The 19,763-nt window shown below is 34.7% G+C and overlaps 1 protein-coding gene and 1 non-coding gene across 3 annotated transcripts in view; one reads left to right on the top strand and one right to left on the bottom strand.

The window, feature by feature from the left end:
- Positions 1 to 19,763, top strand: part of FNIP1 (folliculin interacting protein 1) — a 127,872-nt gene that overhangs the window by 83,440 nt on the left and 24,669 nt on the right. For both annotated transcript variants that reach the window (XM_057541082.1, XM_057541081.1), the window contains 2 exons: positions 15,941 to 16,087; positions 16,990 to 17,159. In XM_057541082.1, the coding sequence (XP_057397065.1) occupies positions 15,941 to 16,087; positions 16,990 to 17,159 (317 nt within the window). The remainder of the gene's footprint in view (positions 1 to 15,940; positions 16,088 to 16,989; positions 17,160 to 19,763) is intronic.
- On the bottom strand, positions 9,870 to 9,976 carry LOC114238655 (U6 spliceosomal RNA). The gene has a single exon (XR_003623969.1). It is a non-coding gene; the product is annotated as a U6 spliceosomal RNA (small nuclear RNA).

Here is a 19,763-nt window from a genome sequence, read left to right as displayed (position 1 = left end):
GAAACTGTAGGCATGTCATGTATATACTTTTTTTTTTTTTAATGGAAATGACTAAGGAGTTGTGTATTTAGTAAATTTGACAATAAGAGAACTCATGTTTGTTTTCAACTTTGATCCTTTTTTATTCTTCATTTTTCTCTTTTTGTGTTAAACCACAGTGAAAGTAAATCTGGTTTTTTAAACCTCTCTCAAAAGGAGAGATTTTATTGCCTCAGCCATATTCTAGAATCTTTGAATTTATGATAAAATAACTTATTTTCCTAAATAAAAGGTATGTTTTATAGAAGTGTTCTGTATGATTTTTGAGATGGAATTATAGGTAACCATTAAATAGAAATTGTATGGTAAAAATAACCTAAATTAGTATGGAATATTTCATCGTGTTTTTAATTTATTTCAATTGAAAAAGTTTACTTGGCAATTCCCTTATGGTCCAGTGGTTAGGGCTCTAAGGTTTCACTGCCGAGGGTGCGGGTTTGATCCCTGGTTGGGGAACTAAGATCCTGCAAGTCGCACGACATGGCCAAAAAGTTTTTTTTTTAATTTAAAAAAAAGAAAAAGTTTACTTTATGACTGTTGTATAATATTCATTGGCTGGATTCAGTTACTGAGAAGGAGAAGATTTTCTAGTCATCTGTTATTCACCATAATTTTTAGGATAAAAGACATTAAATGTGAGTTTTTAAATCTTGTGCAGTAAACACAGTGGTTAGAGGAAATGTACAGAAAAACACATTAGAGAATTAAATTTCAGCCTCTATTATTTCTTTTTTTGTCTTGCAAATAATTTGTACTGGTGAAAATTATGTTAGAGCTAACATTTTCTGCCATATATTTTTGTTAACATATTCATTTTAGGCCTTTCTTAAGTTATCAAATGAAGCATGCTAACAAACAATACAGTATTTAAAAATCTTTTTTTATTGTGGTAAAAGTAAAACAACATTAAATTTAACATTTAACCATTTTTAAGTGAACAGTTCAGCAGTGTTAAATACATTCACATTGTGTAACAAATCTCTATAATTTTTTCATCTTACAACATTAAAACTATAAACACTAAACACTAGTTTAGTAATATAGTATTTTTAATCAGTCTGTTTCTTTAGTTCATCAGCATCTTCAGTCTTTATATATGAATTGTGTGTGAAGTTATTCATAATTTCATTTGTTCATACCTTAAGAATTCAGGTTATTACATTTCTGGTGCCATTCATGATTAAATCAAGTTTTATATACATAAATGTTTCTTATAGATGAAGTATAGAGGAAATGAAGTACATTCCCTCAATATTTCTAGAGGGAATTTCAAACAAATTTAATGAGCTGACTTTACTTGGCTGTCTATATTATCTTCATAACTTCTCAATTCATACAGACCTCTTTGTATGTTTCTAAAAGCTTTCATGTGAAAGCTCAAAATTTGATCATTTTATGAACATACGATTATATAAATAATTTTATGTCAGGATATTTGCTTAAAATGAGAATTTCTTTGAGGTGTTTTGTTTTTTGGCCGCACCCTGCGCATGTGGGATCTTAGTTCCCCGACCAGGAATTGAACCTGCGCCCCCTGCATTGGAAGCATGGAGTCTTAACCACTGGACCGCCAGGGACGTCCCAAGGTGTATTTTTAAAAATTAATTTTAAGATACTTTTTGTATGATTCAAGAGGTAAATTATACTGAGTTGCTTAAAGCAAATGTTAATGATTTAGGCTGCATTAGATACATTTTCTATCAATAGATTTGATATTTCAGTAAGTGTTCTACAGTTAAAGAAAAAGAGGGCACATTAGGCTCAACATAAGTGCTTTTCTATTTTATCTATGTTGAATAAAGTTACTGAGACCAGGTTAATTAGATAGGTGAGAGAACTCCAGCCAGCACACATTTTACTTGGCCTCTTTTGTTTTTTACAAACATTTGAACATTTAGGCCTTTAAGCCAGGCAAGCTCTCTCTAGTTTGCCATAAGCTCTATCTCTGCCAGTTGTATTAACCCATATATCGTATAATTTTGTAGCTTCCTGGCCACTGAGCATTATTAAAATTTAAACTTCTGTTTTAGGGGTTGGTGATTTATATCCACTAATCTAGACCCAATTCTCTTTTAGTCTGTAAATTCAGTCTGATTCTCTTCCATTTTCTGAAATTATCCATGTTTGTATCTTTGGAGCAAACCCAATACAGGCTGAATAATGAACACTCTTCTGGAGTGTTGGGAACGGGAATGAAAAACAACAAAACAAACCATGAACAAAATGGTAGATTTGGAGACGTAGCTATCTGTTATATCCTCTATTTCTTGGCCACTCTGTATTGTTAATTAAGAGTGTAAATAGCTTAATTTCACATATATATGTGTATGTACATATACATATGTAGATATATATGTGTATACACACATTTGATTAATAGATTTAATTCTAACAGTGTCAGAGTTACAGAATAATTGAGCTAACAGTTCAGAAAGTTTTTGCATATAGCTCTCTCTCCACTGCCCATAGTTTCACTGATTATTACCATATTTCATTAGTGTGGTATATTTGTTACAATTAATGAACCAATATTGATACATTATTATTAACTAAAACCCATAGTCTGCATTGAGTTCCATTCTTTGTATTGTACAGTTGAATGGGTTTTGAAAAATGCATAATGTCATGTTTCACCATTACTGTATCAGACAGAATAGTTTCACCACTCTGAAAGTCGCCTGTGCTTCACCTATCTATTCTTTCTCCCTTCCCACCAAACCCATTGGCTACTGATCTCTGTCTATAATTTTGCCTGTTTCAGAATGTTATATTCTGGGAATCATATAGTATGTAACCCTTTTAGACTGGTTCTTTGACTTAGCTATATGCAATTAAGATTCTTTTGTGTCTTTTTTGCGGCTCATGGCTCATTTATATAAAAAAATTCACTGTGTAATATTCCACTGTGTGGATGTACCGCAGTTTGTCCATTCACCTCAATTGAAGGACATCTTCTTGATTGCTAGTTTTTGGTGATTATGAATAATGCTTCTCTAAACATTCATGTGCGGGGTTTTGTGTGGACTTAAGTTTTCAGTTCAACTGAGTCAATACCTAGGAGCATAATTGCTAGATGTTCACAGAAGACTGTGTTTGGATTTGTAAGAAACTGCCAACTGTCTCTAAAGTGACTGTATCATTTTGCATTCCCACTAGCAGTTAGAGTTACTGTTGTTCCATATCCTTGTCAGCATTTGATATTGTCAGGTTTTGTTTTGTTTTGTTTTAGCCGTACTAATAGATGGGTAACAGTATTTCATTGTTTTAATTTGCAGTTTCCTAATGACATATGAGGTTGAGCATCTTTTCAAATACTTATTTGCAATCTATATATCTTTTTGGGTGAGATATCTGTTCAATCTTTCGTCCATTTTTAACTTGGTTTGTTGCTTTTCTTATTGTTTAGTTTTTAGGTTTTTTTGTATATTTTGGATATCAATCCTTTATCAGATACGTGTTTTGCAATTACTTTCTCCTAGTCTGTGGCTTGTCTTTTCATTCTTGTAATATTTTCACAGAGCAGAGTTTTAAATTTTAATGAAGTCCAACTTAACAATTTTCTTTTTTTCCCTGAATAGTGCCTTTGGTGTTTTATCTAAAAACTCATTACCAAACACAAGATCATTAAGGTTTTTCGCATGTTATGCTCTAGAAGTTTTATGATTTTGCATTTACATTTAGGTCTATTATCCATTTTGATTTTTTTTTTTTTGGTGAAAGCTGTAAAGTCTTTGTCTAGGTGCATATTTTTGCATATGAATGTCCACTTGTTCCAGCATCATTTGTTGAAAAGACTATCTTTGCTCCATGTATTGCTTTTGCTCCTTTATCAAATATCAGTTGAGTGTATTTCTGGGGCTCTATTTTTGAGCTCTCTGTTTTGTTTCATTGGTCTATTTGTCTATTCTTTCAGCAGTACCACACTGTCTTGATTACTGTATCTTTATAATAATTCTTTTTTTATATAAATTTATTTATTTTATTTATTCATTTATGTCTGCACTGGGTCTTCATTGCTGTGCGTGGGCTTTCTCTAGTTGTGGCGAGCGGGGGCTACTCTTTGTTGCAGTGCACAGGCTTCTCATTGCAGTGGCTTCTCTTGTTGTGGAGCACAGGCTCTAGGTGCATGGACTTCAGTAGTTGTGGCACACAGGCTCAGTAGTTGTGGCTTGCGGGCTCTAGAGCGCAGGCTCGGTAGTTGGGGCACACGGGCTTAGTTGTTCCACGGAATGTGGGATCTTCCTGGACCAGGGCTCGAACCTGTGTCCCCTGCATTGGCAGACGGATTCTTAACCACTGCACCACCAGGGAAGCCCCCATCTTTATAATAATTCTTGAAGTCAGATAATATGAGTCCTCCAAGTTTTTTCTTTTCCTTCAGTGTTGTGTTGACTGTTCTGGATCATTTGCCTCTCCAAACTTTAAAATCAGTTTGTTGATATCCACAAAATAACTTATGGGATTTTGATTGAGATTGCATTGAATCTGTAGATTAAACTGGGAAAAATTGACATCTTAGCAATAGCAAGACTTCCTGTCCATGAACATGGAATAGCTTGCTGTTTATTTATATCTTCTTTGATTTCTTTAATCAGAGTTTTGTAATTTTCCTCCTATAGATCTTGTACATTTTTAAAAGATTTATACCTAAATATTTCAGGTTTTTCTTTTTTTTTTTTGGTTAATATTAATGATACTGTGTTTATAATTTCAAACTTGAACTGTTCATTGATGGTATATAAGAATGCAATTGACTTTTGTATATTAACCTTATGTCCTGCAACCTTATATAACTGCCTCTTTATTCCAGGAGTTTTTTGGTCACTTCTTTCAGATTTTCTGAATAAAGCAATCATAAGCAATCATGGCATCTGAGAATAGAGATAGATTTATGTCTTCCTTCCTAATCTGTATACCTTTTATTTCTTTTTCCTGCCTTGTTGCATTAGCAAGGGTTTCTAGTACAATGTAGGAAAGCAATGGTGAGAAGGTTCATCCTTGCCTTTTACCAGATCTGAGTGAGAAAGCTTCAAGTTTCTCACCATTAAGTATGAAGTTAGGTTTCTTATAGATACACTTTATCAAGTTAAAGAAGTTCCCTCTTTATTCCTGGTTTGCTGAGAGTTATTAATTATTGATTCAATTTTTAAAATAGGTATAGGACTATTCAGGTTATCTATTTCTTCTTGTGTGAGTTTTGGTAGTTTGTGTCTTTCAGGGAATTGGTCTGGTCCATCTAAGTCATCAAATTTGCAAGCATAGAGTTGTTCATATTACTTCTTAATTATCCTTTTAATGTTCATAGATCAGTAGTGATGGATCCCTCTTTTATTTCTAATATTAGTAATTTTTGTCATTTCTCTTTTTTGCTTGGTTATCTTGGATAAAAATTTATCAATTTTCAAAGAATCTTTGATCTTTTCAAAGAACCAGATTTTGTTTTATTTATTTTTTGTCTATTGATTTTGTCTTTAATTTCAATGATTTCTTTATCTAATTTTTATTTCTTTTCTCCTACTTGCTTTAGTTTTATGTTACTCATCTTTCTCTAGTTTCCTAAAGTTAAAGCTTAGATTATTGCTTTCAGATCTTTCTTTTTCCCTAATTGATGCATTCAGTGCTATGAATTTCCCTCTAAGCACTGCTTTTGCTGGATCCCACAAATTTTGTTAAGTTGAATGAAAATTTAATTCAAATTATTTTAAAATTTCTCTTGAGATTTCTTCTTTGACCCTTATGTTATGCAGAAATATATTGTTAAAATCTCCAAGTATTTGGAGCTTTCCCATGTATCTTTCCTCTTTTTCTTTTTTACTTTTTATTTTATATTGGAGTAGAGTTGATTAACAATGTTGTGTTAGTTTCAGGTGAACAGCAAAGTGATTCAGTTATACATATAAATGTATCTGTTCTTTTTCAGGCTCTTTTTCCATTTGGGCTATTACAGAGTGTTGAGCAGAGTTCCCTGTGCTATAGAATAGGTCCTTTTTGGTTATCTGTTTTAAATATAGCACTGTGTACATGTCAATCCCAAACTTCCACTCTGTCCTTCCCCCACACCCTTACCCCATGGTAACAAGTTCATTCGCTAAGTCTGTGAGTCTGTTTCTGTTTTGTAAATAAGTTTTGTATCTCGTGTGTGTGTATATATATATATATATATATATATATATATAAAATTTTTTTTTAGATTCCACATATAAGCGATATCATATGATACTTGTCTTTCTCTGTCTGACTTACTTCACTTAGTATGATAATCTCCAGGTCCATCCATGTTGATGCAAATGGCATTATTTCATTCTTTTTTATGACTGAGTAATATTCCACTGTGTATATATACCTCATCTTCTTTATCCATTCCTCTGTCGATGGACATTTTAGTTGTTTCCATGTCTTGACTATTGTAAATAGTGCTGTAATTGGGCATTGGGATGCATGTAACCTTTCGAACCATGTTTTTCTCCAGATATATGTCCAGGAGTGGGGTTGCTGGATCATATGATAGCTCTGTTTTTAGTTTCTTAAGGAACCTCCATAGCATCTGCACCAATTTACATTTGCACCAACAGTGTAGGAGGGTTCCCTTTTCTCCACACCCTCTCCAGCATTTATTGTTTGTAGACTTTTTGATGATGGACATTCTGACTGGTGTGAGGTTATACCTCATTGTAGTTTTGATTTGCATTTCTCTAATAATTAACGATGTTGAGCATCTTTTCATGTGCCTCTTGGCCATCTGTATGTCTTCTTTGGAGAAATGTCTGTTCAAGCCTTCTGCCCATTTTTTTATTGGGTTGTTTGTTTTTTGTGATATTGAGCTGCATGATCTGTTTGTAAATTTTGGAGATTAATCCTTTGTCAGTCACATCATTTGCAAATATTATCTCCCATTCTGTGGGTTGTCTTTGTGTTTTGTTTATGGCTTCCTTTGCTGTGTAAAAGCTTTTGAGTTTGATTAGGTTCCATTTGTTTATTTTTGTTTTTATTTCTCTTAGTAGGAGACAGATTGTAAAAGTTATTGCTGTGATTTATGTCAAAGAGTTTCTGCCTATATTTTCCTCTAAGAGTTTTATAGTATCTGGTCTTACATCCATTTTGAGTTTATTTTTGTGTATAGTGTTAAATAATGTTCTAATTTCATTCTTTTACATGTAGTTGTCAGTTTTCCTGGCACCATTTATTGAAGAGACTGTCTTTTCTCCATTGTACAGTTTTGCCTCCTTTGTCATAGATTAATTGACCATAGGTACATGGGTTTATTTCTGGGCTTTCTGTTCTGTTCCATTGATCTATATTTCTGTTTTTGTGCCAGTACCATACTGTTTTGATTACTGTAGCTTTATAGTATAGTCTGAAGTCAGGGAGCCTGATTCCTGCAGCTCTGTTTTTCTTTCTCAAATTTTCTTTGGCCTATTCAGCATCTTTCGTGTCTTCATACAGATTTTAAGATTTTTTTTCTAATTATGTGAAAAATGTCACTGGTAATTTGATAGGGATTGCATTGAATCTGTAGATTGCCTTGGATAGTATAGTCATTTTGAAAATATTGATTCTTCCAATCCAAGAACATGGTATACCTTCCCATCTGTTTGTGTCATCTTCGATTTCTTTCATCAGTGTCTTATAGTTTTCACAGTACAGGTCTTTTGTCTTCTCCGGTAGGTTTATTCCTAGGTATTTTATTCTTTTTGATACAATGGTAAATGGGATTGTTTCCTTAATTTCTCTTTCTGATCTTTCGTTGTTAGTGTATAGGAATGCAAAAGATTTCTGTGCATTAATTTTGTATCCTACAGCTTTGCTAAATTCATTGATGAGCTCCGGTAGTTTTCTGGTAGCATCTTTAGGATTTTCTATGTATAATATCACGTCATCTGCAGACAGTGACAGTTTTACTTCTTCTTTTCTAGTTTGGATTCCCTTTTTTCTTTTTCTTCTCTGATTGCCATGGCTAGGACTTCCAAAACTATGTTGAATAAAAGTGGCAACAGTCAGCATCCTTGTCTTGTTTCTGATCTTAGAGGAAATGCTTTCAGCTTTTCACCCTTGAGTATGATGTTAGCTGTAGGTTTGTCATATATGGCCTTTATTATGTTGAGGTATGCTCCCTCTGTGCCCACTTTCTGGAGAGTTTTTATCATAAATGGGTATTGAGTTTTGTCAAAAGCTTTTTCTGCATCTATTCAGATGATTATATCGTTTTTATTCTTCAATTTGTTGATGCGGTGTATCATACTGATTAATTTATGGATATTGAAAAATTCTTGCATCCTTGGGATAAATCCCACTTGATCATAGTGTATGATCCTTTTAATGTGTTGTCGGATTTGGTTTGCTAGTATTTTATTGAGGATTTTTCCGTCTATGTTCATTAGTGATATTGGCCTGTAATCTTCTTTCTTGGTGTTACCTTTGTCTGGTTTATGGCATCAGGGTGATGGTGGCCTCATGGAATGAGTTTGGGAGTGTTCCTTCCTCTGAGATTTTTTGGAATAGTTTCAGAAGGATAGGTGTTACCTCTTCTCTAAATGTTTGATAGAATTCGCCTGTGAAACCATCTGGTCCTGTATTGTATATTTGAAAGTTGTTAAGATGTAGATCTTAAAAGTTTTCATCACGAGAAAAATTTTTTTTTGTTACTCTGTGAAGTGCTAAATGTAAATACTAAACTTACTGTGGTAATCATTTCACAAAGTATACATATATCAAGTCATTGTGTTATACATCTTAAAGTAATACCATATCAATGTCAATTATATCTCAGTAAAGCTGAAAAAAACAACTATATGTTAGTGATTTTCTTCCTGCTGGATATGTCATTTTCTGATAGAGAATGCTGAAGTTTCTAAGTATAATAGTGTATTTGCCTGTCAGTATTTTTTTCTCCCAGTTTTATTGAGATACAATTGGCATAAAGCACACTGTATAAGTTTATGGTGTACAGCATAATTATTTGACTTATATACATCATGAAATGAGTATCACAGTAAGTTTAGTGAACAACATCTCCCGTAGATAACAAAATTAAAGAAATTTAAAAAAATATTTTTCTTGCGATGAGAACTCAGGACTTACTCTCTTAACCACTGTAATGTATAACATACAGCAGTGTTAATTATATTTGTCTTGTATGTTACATCTTCAGTACTTATTTACCTTGTAACTGGAAGTTTGTAGTACCTTTTGACTGCCTTCATTCAAGTCTGTCTCCTCCCTGACACCTTACGTTATGTCATTGCTCTCTTCTTAAGTGCATGTGTGTTAAGGTTTGTTATCTTCAATTATTGTCAGGATGGATGTCAAGGAGCTCGCCCCTTTGTTTTGTTTTAGGAGCTTTATGGTTTCAGGTCTTGCATTCAAGTCTTTAATCCATTTTGAGTTGATTTTTGTTTGTGGTGTAAGATAAGGGTCCAGTCATTTTTTACATGTGGTTGTCCAGTTTTCCTAGAACCATTTATTGAAGAGGCTATCCTATCTATATTGTATGTTTTTGGCTCCTCTGTCATAAATTAATTGACCATATGTATGCATGCTTTTATTTCTGGGCTCTCTATTCTGTTCCATTGATTTACGTATCTGTTTTTATTACAATACCATACAGTTTTGATTATTATAGCTTTGTAATATAGTTTGAAATCAGGAGGCATGATGCCTCTTCTTTCTCAAGATTGCTTTGACCATTCAGCGTTTTATGTGGTTCCATACAAGTTTTAGGATTGTTTGTTCTATTTTTGTGAAAAATGCCATTGGAATTTTGTTAGGGATTGCATTAAATCTGTAGATTGCTTTGGATAGTATGAATGTGGTTTTTTTGTTGTTTTTTTTTTTAAAATATGGAATGCTTCATGAATTCACGTGTCATGCTTGAGCAGGGGCCATGCTAATCTTCTCTGTATCATTCTAATTTTATTATATGTGCTGCCGAAGTGAGCATGAACATGGTTTAATTCAAGTTGTTCAGTTGACTTTGGGCTGGAATTATTATAAATACATGTTTCAAACAATTCTTTTTGCTTATTTGCCTAAAAGAGTCCTGCAACATTTTTTTGAGTTTCACATTTTGCAGTATTACAAGGCACTGAGTCTTTGCCCTTGCACTTTGAGCTGTGTCATACATTATTGGATTAGTTTCTTTTCTGCGGTCACAAGCTTTGTGGCAAAAGGCCAAGAGTCTGTATTTGAGCTCTGAGGAAACTCTGTCATCATAGATCCAGCTGAGGTTACCAGGATAGTAAACATTGTCATGAGACTCATTCCTGGTAGAATACTGATCTTGCTCTTAGGTATACCCAGCATTTTGATTTATGAATTTTTTGAGTTAAATACCTATGAGGTAATTGCTATGATATAAGGTAGTATGAATGGCCTAGCCTTAAAATTTTAATATTGCCTGGAATTTACAACATGTATGAGTTATAAAATCATTGTAGGGAATTCCCTGGTGGTCCAGTGGTTAGGAGTCTGTGCTCTCACTGACAAGGGCCCAGGTTGGATCCCTGGTCAGGGTAAAAAGATCCTGCATGCTGTGCCGCACAGCCGAAAAAAAAAACACAAAAAACATTGTAAAAGTATATTCTGATTGTATACCTTCCTTTTTGTATTAGTTTATTTTACTTCAGTCACTGTGCAAATCTGAAAAACTATATAAGTTAGTTAGGCATCCTTGCAATATTTTAAACGTACTTTATAAACTTTTATAATTTTTATTTAAGAAGTCTATTTGTAGAAGTACTTTAATATGTACAGTTGATCCTCATTGTTTACAGATTCTGTATATGTGAATTCACCTGCTTGTTAAAATTTATTTATAAACCTAAAATATACTTACAGTGATTTTATGATCGTTTGTGGACGTATGCAGAGAAGTGAAAATTTTGAATGCCCTGACACACATTTCCAGATGAGGTCGAACAAGACAATGCTCTGCCTTTTTGTTTCAGCTCTCATTCTGTAAACAAGTGTCCTTTTCATGATCTATGTAGTGCCACTTTTTTTTAAGTGTTTTTTGCTTTTTGTTAGTGATTTTGCAATGAAAATTGGCCCTTGAAGACATTTTTCCAATGAAGACATACAGATGGACAAGAAGCACATGAAAAGATGCTTAACACCACTAATTATTAGAGAAATTCAAATCGAAAGGGCATTGAGGTACTACCTCACACTGGTCAGAATGGCCATCATTAAAAAGTCTACAAATAACAAATGCTGGAGAGGATGTGGAGAAAAGGGAACCCTCCTACACTGTTGGTGGGAATGTAAATTGGTGCACCCACTATGGAAAACAGTATGAAGGTTCTTTGAAAAAGTCAAAATAGAATTGCCATATGATCCAGGAATCCCAATCCTGGGCACATATCCAGAGAAAACTCTAATTTTGAAAAGATACATGTACCCCAATGTTCGTAGCTGCACTATTCACAATAGCCAAGACGTGGAAACAACCTAAATGTCCATTGACAGATGAACGGATAAAGAAGATGTGGTACATATATACAATGGAATACTACTCAGCCATAAAAAAGAATGAAATAATGTCATTTGCAGCAACATGGATGCAATAGAGATTATCATACTAAGTGAAGTAAGTCAGAAAGAGAAAGACAAATACCATGTGATAATCACTTATATGTGGAGTCTGAAATATGACACAGATGAATTTATTTACAAAACAGAAACACACTCACAGACATAGAAAACAAACTTATGGTTACCAAAGGGGAAAGGGGGAGGGGAGGGATAAAATTAGGAGTTTGGGATTAGTAGATACACACTACTATATAAAAAATAGGTAAACAACAAGGGCCTACTGTTATATCCCAGGAATCTGTATTCAATATTGTGTGCCAGAATGGAAAAGAATATGTATATATTTAAAATGGAATCACTTTGCTGTATACTAGAAACTAACACAACATTGTAAATCAAGTATACTTCAATTAAAAAAAAATTGTGCACAAGCATAGTGTTGAAATTCTGTCTGATGTTTCTAAGTGCAAGAAGGTTGTGATGTGCCTTACAGAGAAAAATACATGTGTTAGGTGAGCTTTGTTAAGGCATGAGTCATAGTGCTGTTGGATGTGAATTCATTATTAACAAATTAACAGAATATTAAATAAAGTATCTTTAAACAAAAACTCACATAAAACAAGATTATGTATTGATGGATTGACAAAAATGTTGTGACCAGAGACTCACAGGAACCTAACTCTGTATTTCCCTCAGGAACAGTGATTCACAGTTCACTAATTCAGTGTTCGTGTTGACTTTATAGAACATTACTGCAAATGATGAGAGGCTATCATACTTAATTTTTAAATTAAGTGTTTATTTATATCTAGCAGTTAGGTAATTTTTAAAGTATGTGATTATTTGAAACCAGATGATTAATGAATTTTGGGTAGTTGAGAAGAGGAAGGACATGTAGACACAAGTCCTGAAACCTAGAGAAGTAAGAAGTATGTTTAGTTAGCATTGCTGCCTGGCAGAGGTGAAGTACTTGGATTTTTACTTAGACTTCATGCATATCAGTGAAAACTAAATCATGTCAACAGTTTCCTTCCAACTGAAGGAGTCTTCCATTCTCTAGGGACAGACCAAGAAAAATAAAGGGTCAGATGACTGAAAATACTTGCCCTTCTTACCATTCATGGGTAGGGAATAACCATTAAAGGGGGAAGAGAGCAAGCATCATTACTTCTACGTTGTTAATGACAACACAGAGTTGTATATAGTGAGAAGCACTATTGTGTAATTAATTTTTTTGCCTTCTTTGCACTTGATACACTCCAAGGTCATGGTACATATTTTTAAACAGCAAAACACTATAAAGCTAATGTCCTCAGTGGCCCATTATACTAATGTTAGTAATATGACTCTGGCCCATGACACATAGACTTGCAGTAGACAATATTATGCTGAAGAAACTCATGGAAAATGAATTGATCAGCTTGCTCATTTAATCAAAAAGTTTATTTTATTCAAAAGTACATTCACGTGGTTAAGAAGCAAAAAATATACATACTAACAGTTCTAATAATGAAAAATAAATGAGCCCTGTCCTACCTCTCCCATCCCCATTCTTACTGCTGAAGAACATTCTCTTTTAACTCTTAAATATTCCTTTTGTTATTTACCTCCATATTATTAAATAATATACCTAGTGTAGCTATTTCTTGATTTATCAATTGTAGAACATATTTATCTCCTGCCATAAATTCATACCTGATCCTTTGTCCTTTTAGCCTTTCAGTATAGTTTTAGCACTATCTTGCCTTTCAACTTTGGTAAATTATCTGTATTCTCTGATAATTTATTTTCCTCTATTTTCTCTCCAATATATTTTGTTAGAAACTGACACTCCTGGATTGATCTTCTATGTCTCTTTTCTTTCATGTTTTTCTTCTCTTTTTCTGACTTTATTATTTTCTATTTTCTCTAGAGTCATTTTGTGTGTGTGTGTTTCTATCTTTCTGTTTGTGTCCCTCTTTCCTTGGAGGCTTTCTCTATATATCAATATTTTGGTTGCCCATTAAGAGTGAGAGTGAGGGCTTCCTTGGTGGCGCAGTGGTTGAGAATCTGCCTGCCAATTCAGGGGACACGGGTTCTAGCCGTGTTCTGGGAGGATCCCACATGCCGCGGAGCAGCTAGGCCCGTGAGCCACAACTACTGAGCCTGCACGACTGGAGTCTGTGCTCCGCAACGAGAGGCTGCGATAGTGAGAGGCCCACGCACCACGATGAAGAGTGGCCCCCGCTTGCCACAACTAGAGAAAGCCCTCGCACAGAAACGAAGACCCAACACAGCCAAAAATAAATAAATAAATAAATAAATATTTAAAATAATACAGACATACATTAAAAAAAAAAAAAAGAGTGAGGCACCAAAATACAGGTTGGGGTGCAGATTGGAGAACCTCACTTCACAGCAGTGTTGCTCAACTTTTTTCATTTTCACTGCCTGAAGGAACATATTTAAACATTTTCCCCCATAATTGCTGCCTCTGCCATGGAATTTTAATACCACAAAATTTACTGTATATCTGTGTACTGTGAAAGATTCAAATATCAGGGAGGGTTTGGGCATGTCATTTCTCTGGGCTGGTCAGTTGCTACATCTGCTCTCCTATCTTTAGTTATTCTGTGGGAAGATGGGGTGGAGGGTAGGGGGTCACCAATCATTTATGGGCCTTGAATTAGTCTCTTATAGTCTAACTGCTGCCCTCCTTTTTACCAGGCACTTTTGAGTCCTTAGACTCTTCTTGCTTCAGTGGGGTAAATTAGCTCCTCTCTGTACATTACCACCCCATGAGCACCATAACCCATTATCTTCCTCTACCCTAGTACTTCAGTTAACATTCTTCTCTGTGTTTTGTCTTCTAGAATTTTATTAAACCTGTAATTTTAATTTTCACTAAAGTTCCTCTTCAGTTCTATTTGTTGTAGTGATTCATTTGTTTTTAAATCATTAAGTAGTGTTCATTTGGGGCATCAGAACTGAAAGGGGATAAACGTATGTGCTCAGTTTTCCATCCTATCTGGGCATCTTTAATAGTCTTTAAAAAATAAGCCTTTTCAATATCGCTAGTTTATATTCGTCATACTTTTCTCTGTAAGATACCTGTAATTTTTTTCCATTCATTTATAAGTTCTCAGCAGTTATTTTATGCCCTACTAAAAATTCATTAATGTGACCTGTATTTGTCACTTTCATTTATGGTAATGTATCATGTTCATATTGGGTTGAGATTTAATAAAACTTGTACAAGCAACAGAATTCTTTTCCTTTTTTGAATTCTGGGTATTAGAAAATTATACTGAGGTAGGTATCAGAGCTTTGTGGAGATCTCAGAGAACTTTCTAGAGCTGTACTCTCTAATACAGTAGCCATTAGCCACATGTGGTTATTTAAATTAATTTAATTGCAACTAAATAAAATTTTAAATCCATTTCCCCAGTCACACTGGCCACATTTCAGGTATTCAGTAATCACATATGGCTAGTGGCTACCATGTTGGACAGCACAGATATAGAACATTCCTATCATTGCTAAAAGTTCTGTTAGACATCACTATTCTAGAGAGTAGAAAGTAGGACACCATTCTGTAGCTTCTAAGAGATCGACTAGTTTCTTAAGCCCCAACTTTGCAGGAGTTGCTTAGTATGGTGAGTGTATAGGAATTTGCTGAACAGATATTAATGTAAAAGGAAAAGAAGTGACATCTTAAAGGTATCCTTTAAAGCTGTTAGTAAAGAGTGCAAGTCACAAGACTAGCTATTATCTAAATAAGTGCAGGAGACAGCCAGAAAAGCACTGTGATAACTGCAATAATCCTCTTTTGTGTTGATTCAAAGGAAAACTTCAGAAAATTGAGAGAGAGTCATATAGCATGCATATATATTGTCCTCGTCATTCTTCAGAACTTTACTAAGGAGTCTCAGCATAGGCAATAAAATGATGCTGATAAACTATTGTTGTGAGTGGGTATTATCCATAAGCTATTACCCCACTTAATATTTTTGTTTTCTATGTTGTTGATTATTTGCAATATATTTAGGTATAGCTTATAACCTTGGAAACGTAGAACTGGAAAGGGTCTAGAAATTACCTAGTCCTTTCCTTTCATTTTACAGGTAAGGGAAGCTGATGCTTAAAGTAGGGAGATAATTTACCCAAAGGCACACAGCCTTTGAGGGCAGAGCCAGCACCAGAACCAACACATTTTGAAGTCATGTATAAAACCTTTCCCTTGGTACTATGCTGATGACAAAGAAAGACTTGATTCATTGTCTTTCTCAAAAGCTTTAATAATCTAGATGTGAGACCCAAGCCAGCAACATTATTATTAAGAGTATGTAATTCTGGGAACTATGAATTTTATAATGTGTTTTCCTCTTTTTAGAACAACAATTTGTAATCTTTACACAATGCCACGAATTGGAGAGCCTGTCTGGCTTACAATGATGTCGGGGACTCCAGAAAAGAACCAGCTTTGCCATCGTTTCATGAAGGAGTTCACTTTTCTAATGGAAAATGCTTCCAAAAATCAGTATGGCCTGCCCTCCCTCCCTCCCTTCCTTCCCTCCCTCCCTTCTTTCCCTTAACTATCTTAGCTATTGTTTACTATAACTAGATATCTAGATTGTGATCAAGTTCAAGTACAAAGGTGAAAGAATTAATCAGTATCTTTGGAATTATTTCATATTATTAATGAGCAAGACAGAATTATAAAAGATAACTAAGATAATTACAAGACAGGGTATGGAAGAAGACCAAAGAACCTTATGAATGAGAAACAGTAAAAATGTCTTTAATTGTGTGTTAAATTAAAATTCCTGACATCTTACAGAACTCTCTGAGGCTTCCCATTTTTCGTGAATTGTATCCATGAATGCGGTTTCATTCTATAGAAAAGAAGTTTAAAAATATATAGGGAAGTGCCAGGATTCCAATAATACATTTTTAGTGTGGTAGTTTATCATATTGTTTTCTTCTAATCATCAAATTCTTAGAATCCAGATGAGTAATTTGGGTGTTTTTATTCTCTTTGATGGTAAACAAAGTTTTCATAATACTTTCCTTCATTTTCCTTTTCAGTAATTTGGATATTTATAGACTTCCTGGTTGATTCATTAATATATGTGTATTTTAAACACTGAAAAGAATCCATAGTTTCTCAAGTAAAATGGCATTTTTGTTTTTTAATTATGAGTAGAAATAGCTCCTTGTGAATGCTGTCTTTATTTTAAGGATTTTTCTTTTAACTTCTACCCAACCAAAAAAATTTATTAACTTTTGTTTTCGTCCTGGTGATATACCTATCCTTCCTTCCATCCTCTCCTTTTTTATGATGTTTGGCCATGTACCCTCTCTGCTTTATTCTGTTACTGCATTTTGCTTGAAGTTTTATGAAAGCAGATTAGAATCTGATAGGATGAATTTTGTTTTCAGATTCTTGCCAGCACTCATTACTGCAGTTCTGACCAATCATCTTGCCTGGGTTCCAACAGTCATGCCAAATGGACAACCACCTATAAAAATATTTTTAGAAAAACATTCCTCTCAGAGTGTGGACATGTTGGCAAAGACTCATCCGTATAACCCACTTTGGGCACAACTGGGTATGTATTCTGAAAACCCTTACATTTATGCATTATACTTAGACTTTTGTGTAACTGTCTGGAGTTATTTTATGGCAAAAATAAATAGAGAAAAATTAAGTGCTCTCTTTTCCCCCTTCCTTTCTAGAGCATTTCTTCCTTACTTGCCATTTCATAACTGCTAAATTGTCTTATCCCCATCTTGTGTTTACTATCATTCCTTATAGGTAGAGACCTGCAGCTGGAACAAAAGGAGCAGGATGATGGCTGGTTTATTAGTAACTTCAGGGTCTTCAGGGTGTTTTGTGTTAGGTACTTTGCCTAGAAAGAATGAATCAACAAAGTCACCTATGATCGCTAGAATAAATGTTTACCTGAGAAGCAGTCATTGAGGTTTCCATTGTTCCACCTTTGTTTGTTGAGTAATTTTTGAAAATCTTTCTCTTAGTGCTTGGTACCCCACTAAATAAATGGGTAACAGGAGAGAGGGGTTAGTTGATGAGCTGACAGTCATTAGGAAGTCAGTGTAGCATGGTGCTTAAATTTAAGCATAGGCTGTGGAGTCAGGCAGACCATGTTTGAATCACAGTTTCCCTATTTATAAAGTGGGGATAATAGTAAATAGTACAGGGAGTTCCCTGGTGGTTTAGTGGTTAGCATTGGGTGCTTTCACTGCCTTGGCCCGGGTTCAGTCCCTGGTTGGGGAACTGAGATCCCACAAGCCGTGCAGTGTGGCCGAAAAATAAAATAAATAGTAAATACTTCATAATGTGAAAAGTAAATGATATACTGTGAGAACAGTGCTTAGGACAGTGGCTGGTAAATGTAGTTGCTGTTACTCCTACTCTTAGTCTATTGCTATTTGGTGATGGGGGGAGGAGTATGGTGAGAACATTTTGGTGATCTGGTAGAAACTTAAACTTCCCTTAGGTGGTTATGGTGAGTGAGCTTGCCAGGCAGATTGTAACGTGGCTTATTAATTCATATAACCAACCAACCTCCCTCTCTCATTCCTACTCTTTCTATTTCTTCTCTCCCTCCTTTTGCTTTCCATATATATTTTGATATATATGTCAAAATGTATATGCCTCTGAAACCATCACCAAAATCAAGATGGTGAACATATTCATCACTACAAAAGTTTCCTCATGCCCTTTGTAATCCCTCCCTCCTATTCCTCCCTACTCTGCCTGTTCACTGTTCCTTATACTCAGGTAGCCACTAGTCTGCTTTCTGTCACTGTAGATTAGTTTGCATATTTTAGATCTATATATAGATGGAATCATACACTAAGTGCTTTTGTTTCGTCTGAGTTCTTTCATTCAACATAATTATTTTGAGATTCACCTATGTTGTATGTATTAATAGTTCATTCCTTTTTAATGCTAAGTAGTATTTCATTGTATGAATATTAACTTACCTTTTTTCAAACCGAGTAATTCAGTAGTTTTTTTTTTAATTTGAACATTTCAAATCTGTTTTCAATTCTACAGTCATTTATTGAATGCACAATATATCTAAGGCTCTGTGCAAAGAACCCTGGAGGGTATAAAGATGAATGATATCTAGTCCTTGCCTTTAAGAAGTGACAGTCTTATACTGTAGGTAAAGTATATGTGGACAGTAATGATAATTCAAATAGGAACTATAAGAAATGAAAAGTTCAGTGGGAGTTCAATTAGGGAAGTTTACTTTTGTCCAAGGGAGGATGCTTGGGTGGGAAAGTTTGGACTGGCAGAGATACAGAGGGAAGGGAAAGTACATAGCATGAGTAAAGGGGTCTAGGTGTTAAAAGTGCTGAGCACATTCACGGATCCAGATTAAGTGGGACTTTGGGGGAATAAAGATGAAATAGGGAAACTATCAGAAGATAACCTGGAAAAGCGAGGTGGAACCAGTCATGAAAGACTCATTTACCATACCAAAGCAGTTTCAATTTATTTGGTGGTTAGTGGAAATCTTGGGAGTAGTTTTGAACAGTGGCATGATGGTACTAGAGCCAGTTTCTTAGCCAGAGGAGAAAATTTATCATAGTACAGTCTGTAGTATATTATTTGAGACCTATTTATGTTTGTTCCTTTAAAAAGTGTGGGGTTCTTATAAAGTAAAAATAGAGATTCTTTAAATGTGTATACTGACAACTTGCAAAACTTGAATTAAATCCCCCTCCTCCTTTTTTAAATGTAATGGCTGTTCATGTGTAATATGGATAACAGAAGTGAAAATGAATCACAAGGCTAAATGTATTGCCCTTTTGGGTCTATCCTGAGTACCCAACCCTCTAGGGAATAGAATGGAAAGGAAAATGGGTTTTTAAAAACATGGGAGTTAATGTGAGGTCCTTGGTAGGGCAGCAACAGGTGAAGTTCAGGAATATGATTTAAATCAAGGAAGGTTAAGTGTGTGATGTGACTACTTCAGCTCTGTTCCATTTCACTACTACTCCTTTCCTCTCCTTGGTCCCCAGCAGATGTGCTTTTGCACATAATACTTCAGTCAGTACTTCTCCACCCATATAAAGTGCTCTGCAAGGGGACTGGCACAGAGCATGTTCTTGGTGACTTTCACAACGGACTGTTTGCTTGTGCTTTCAGCACCTTATTAGCAGCTGCTTAAGGAGGAAGG

The sequence above is a fragment of the Balaenoptera acutorostrata genome, chromosome 2 (genome assembly GCF_949987535.1).
Source record: "Balaenoptera acutorostrata chromosome 2, mBalAcu1.1, whole genome shotgun sequence".
In the NCBI taxonomy this organism is placed as follows: domain Eukaryota; kingdom Metazoa; phylum Chordata; class Mammalia; order Artiodactyla; family Balaenopteridae; genus Balaenoptera; species Balaenoptera acutorostrata.
The sequence above is the reverse complement of the archived record's forward strand: the minus strand, read 5'-3'. Positions and strand labels throughout refer to the sequence as shown.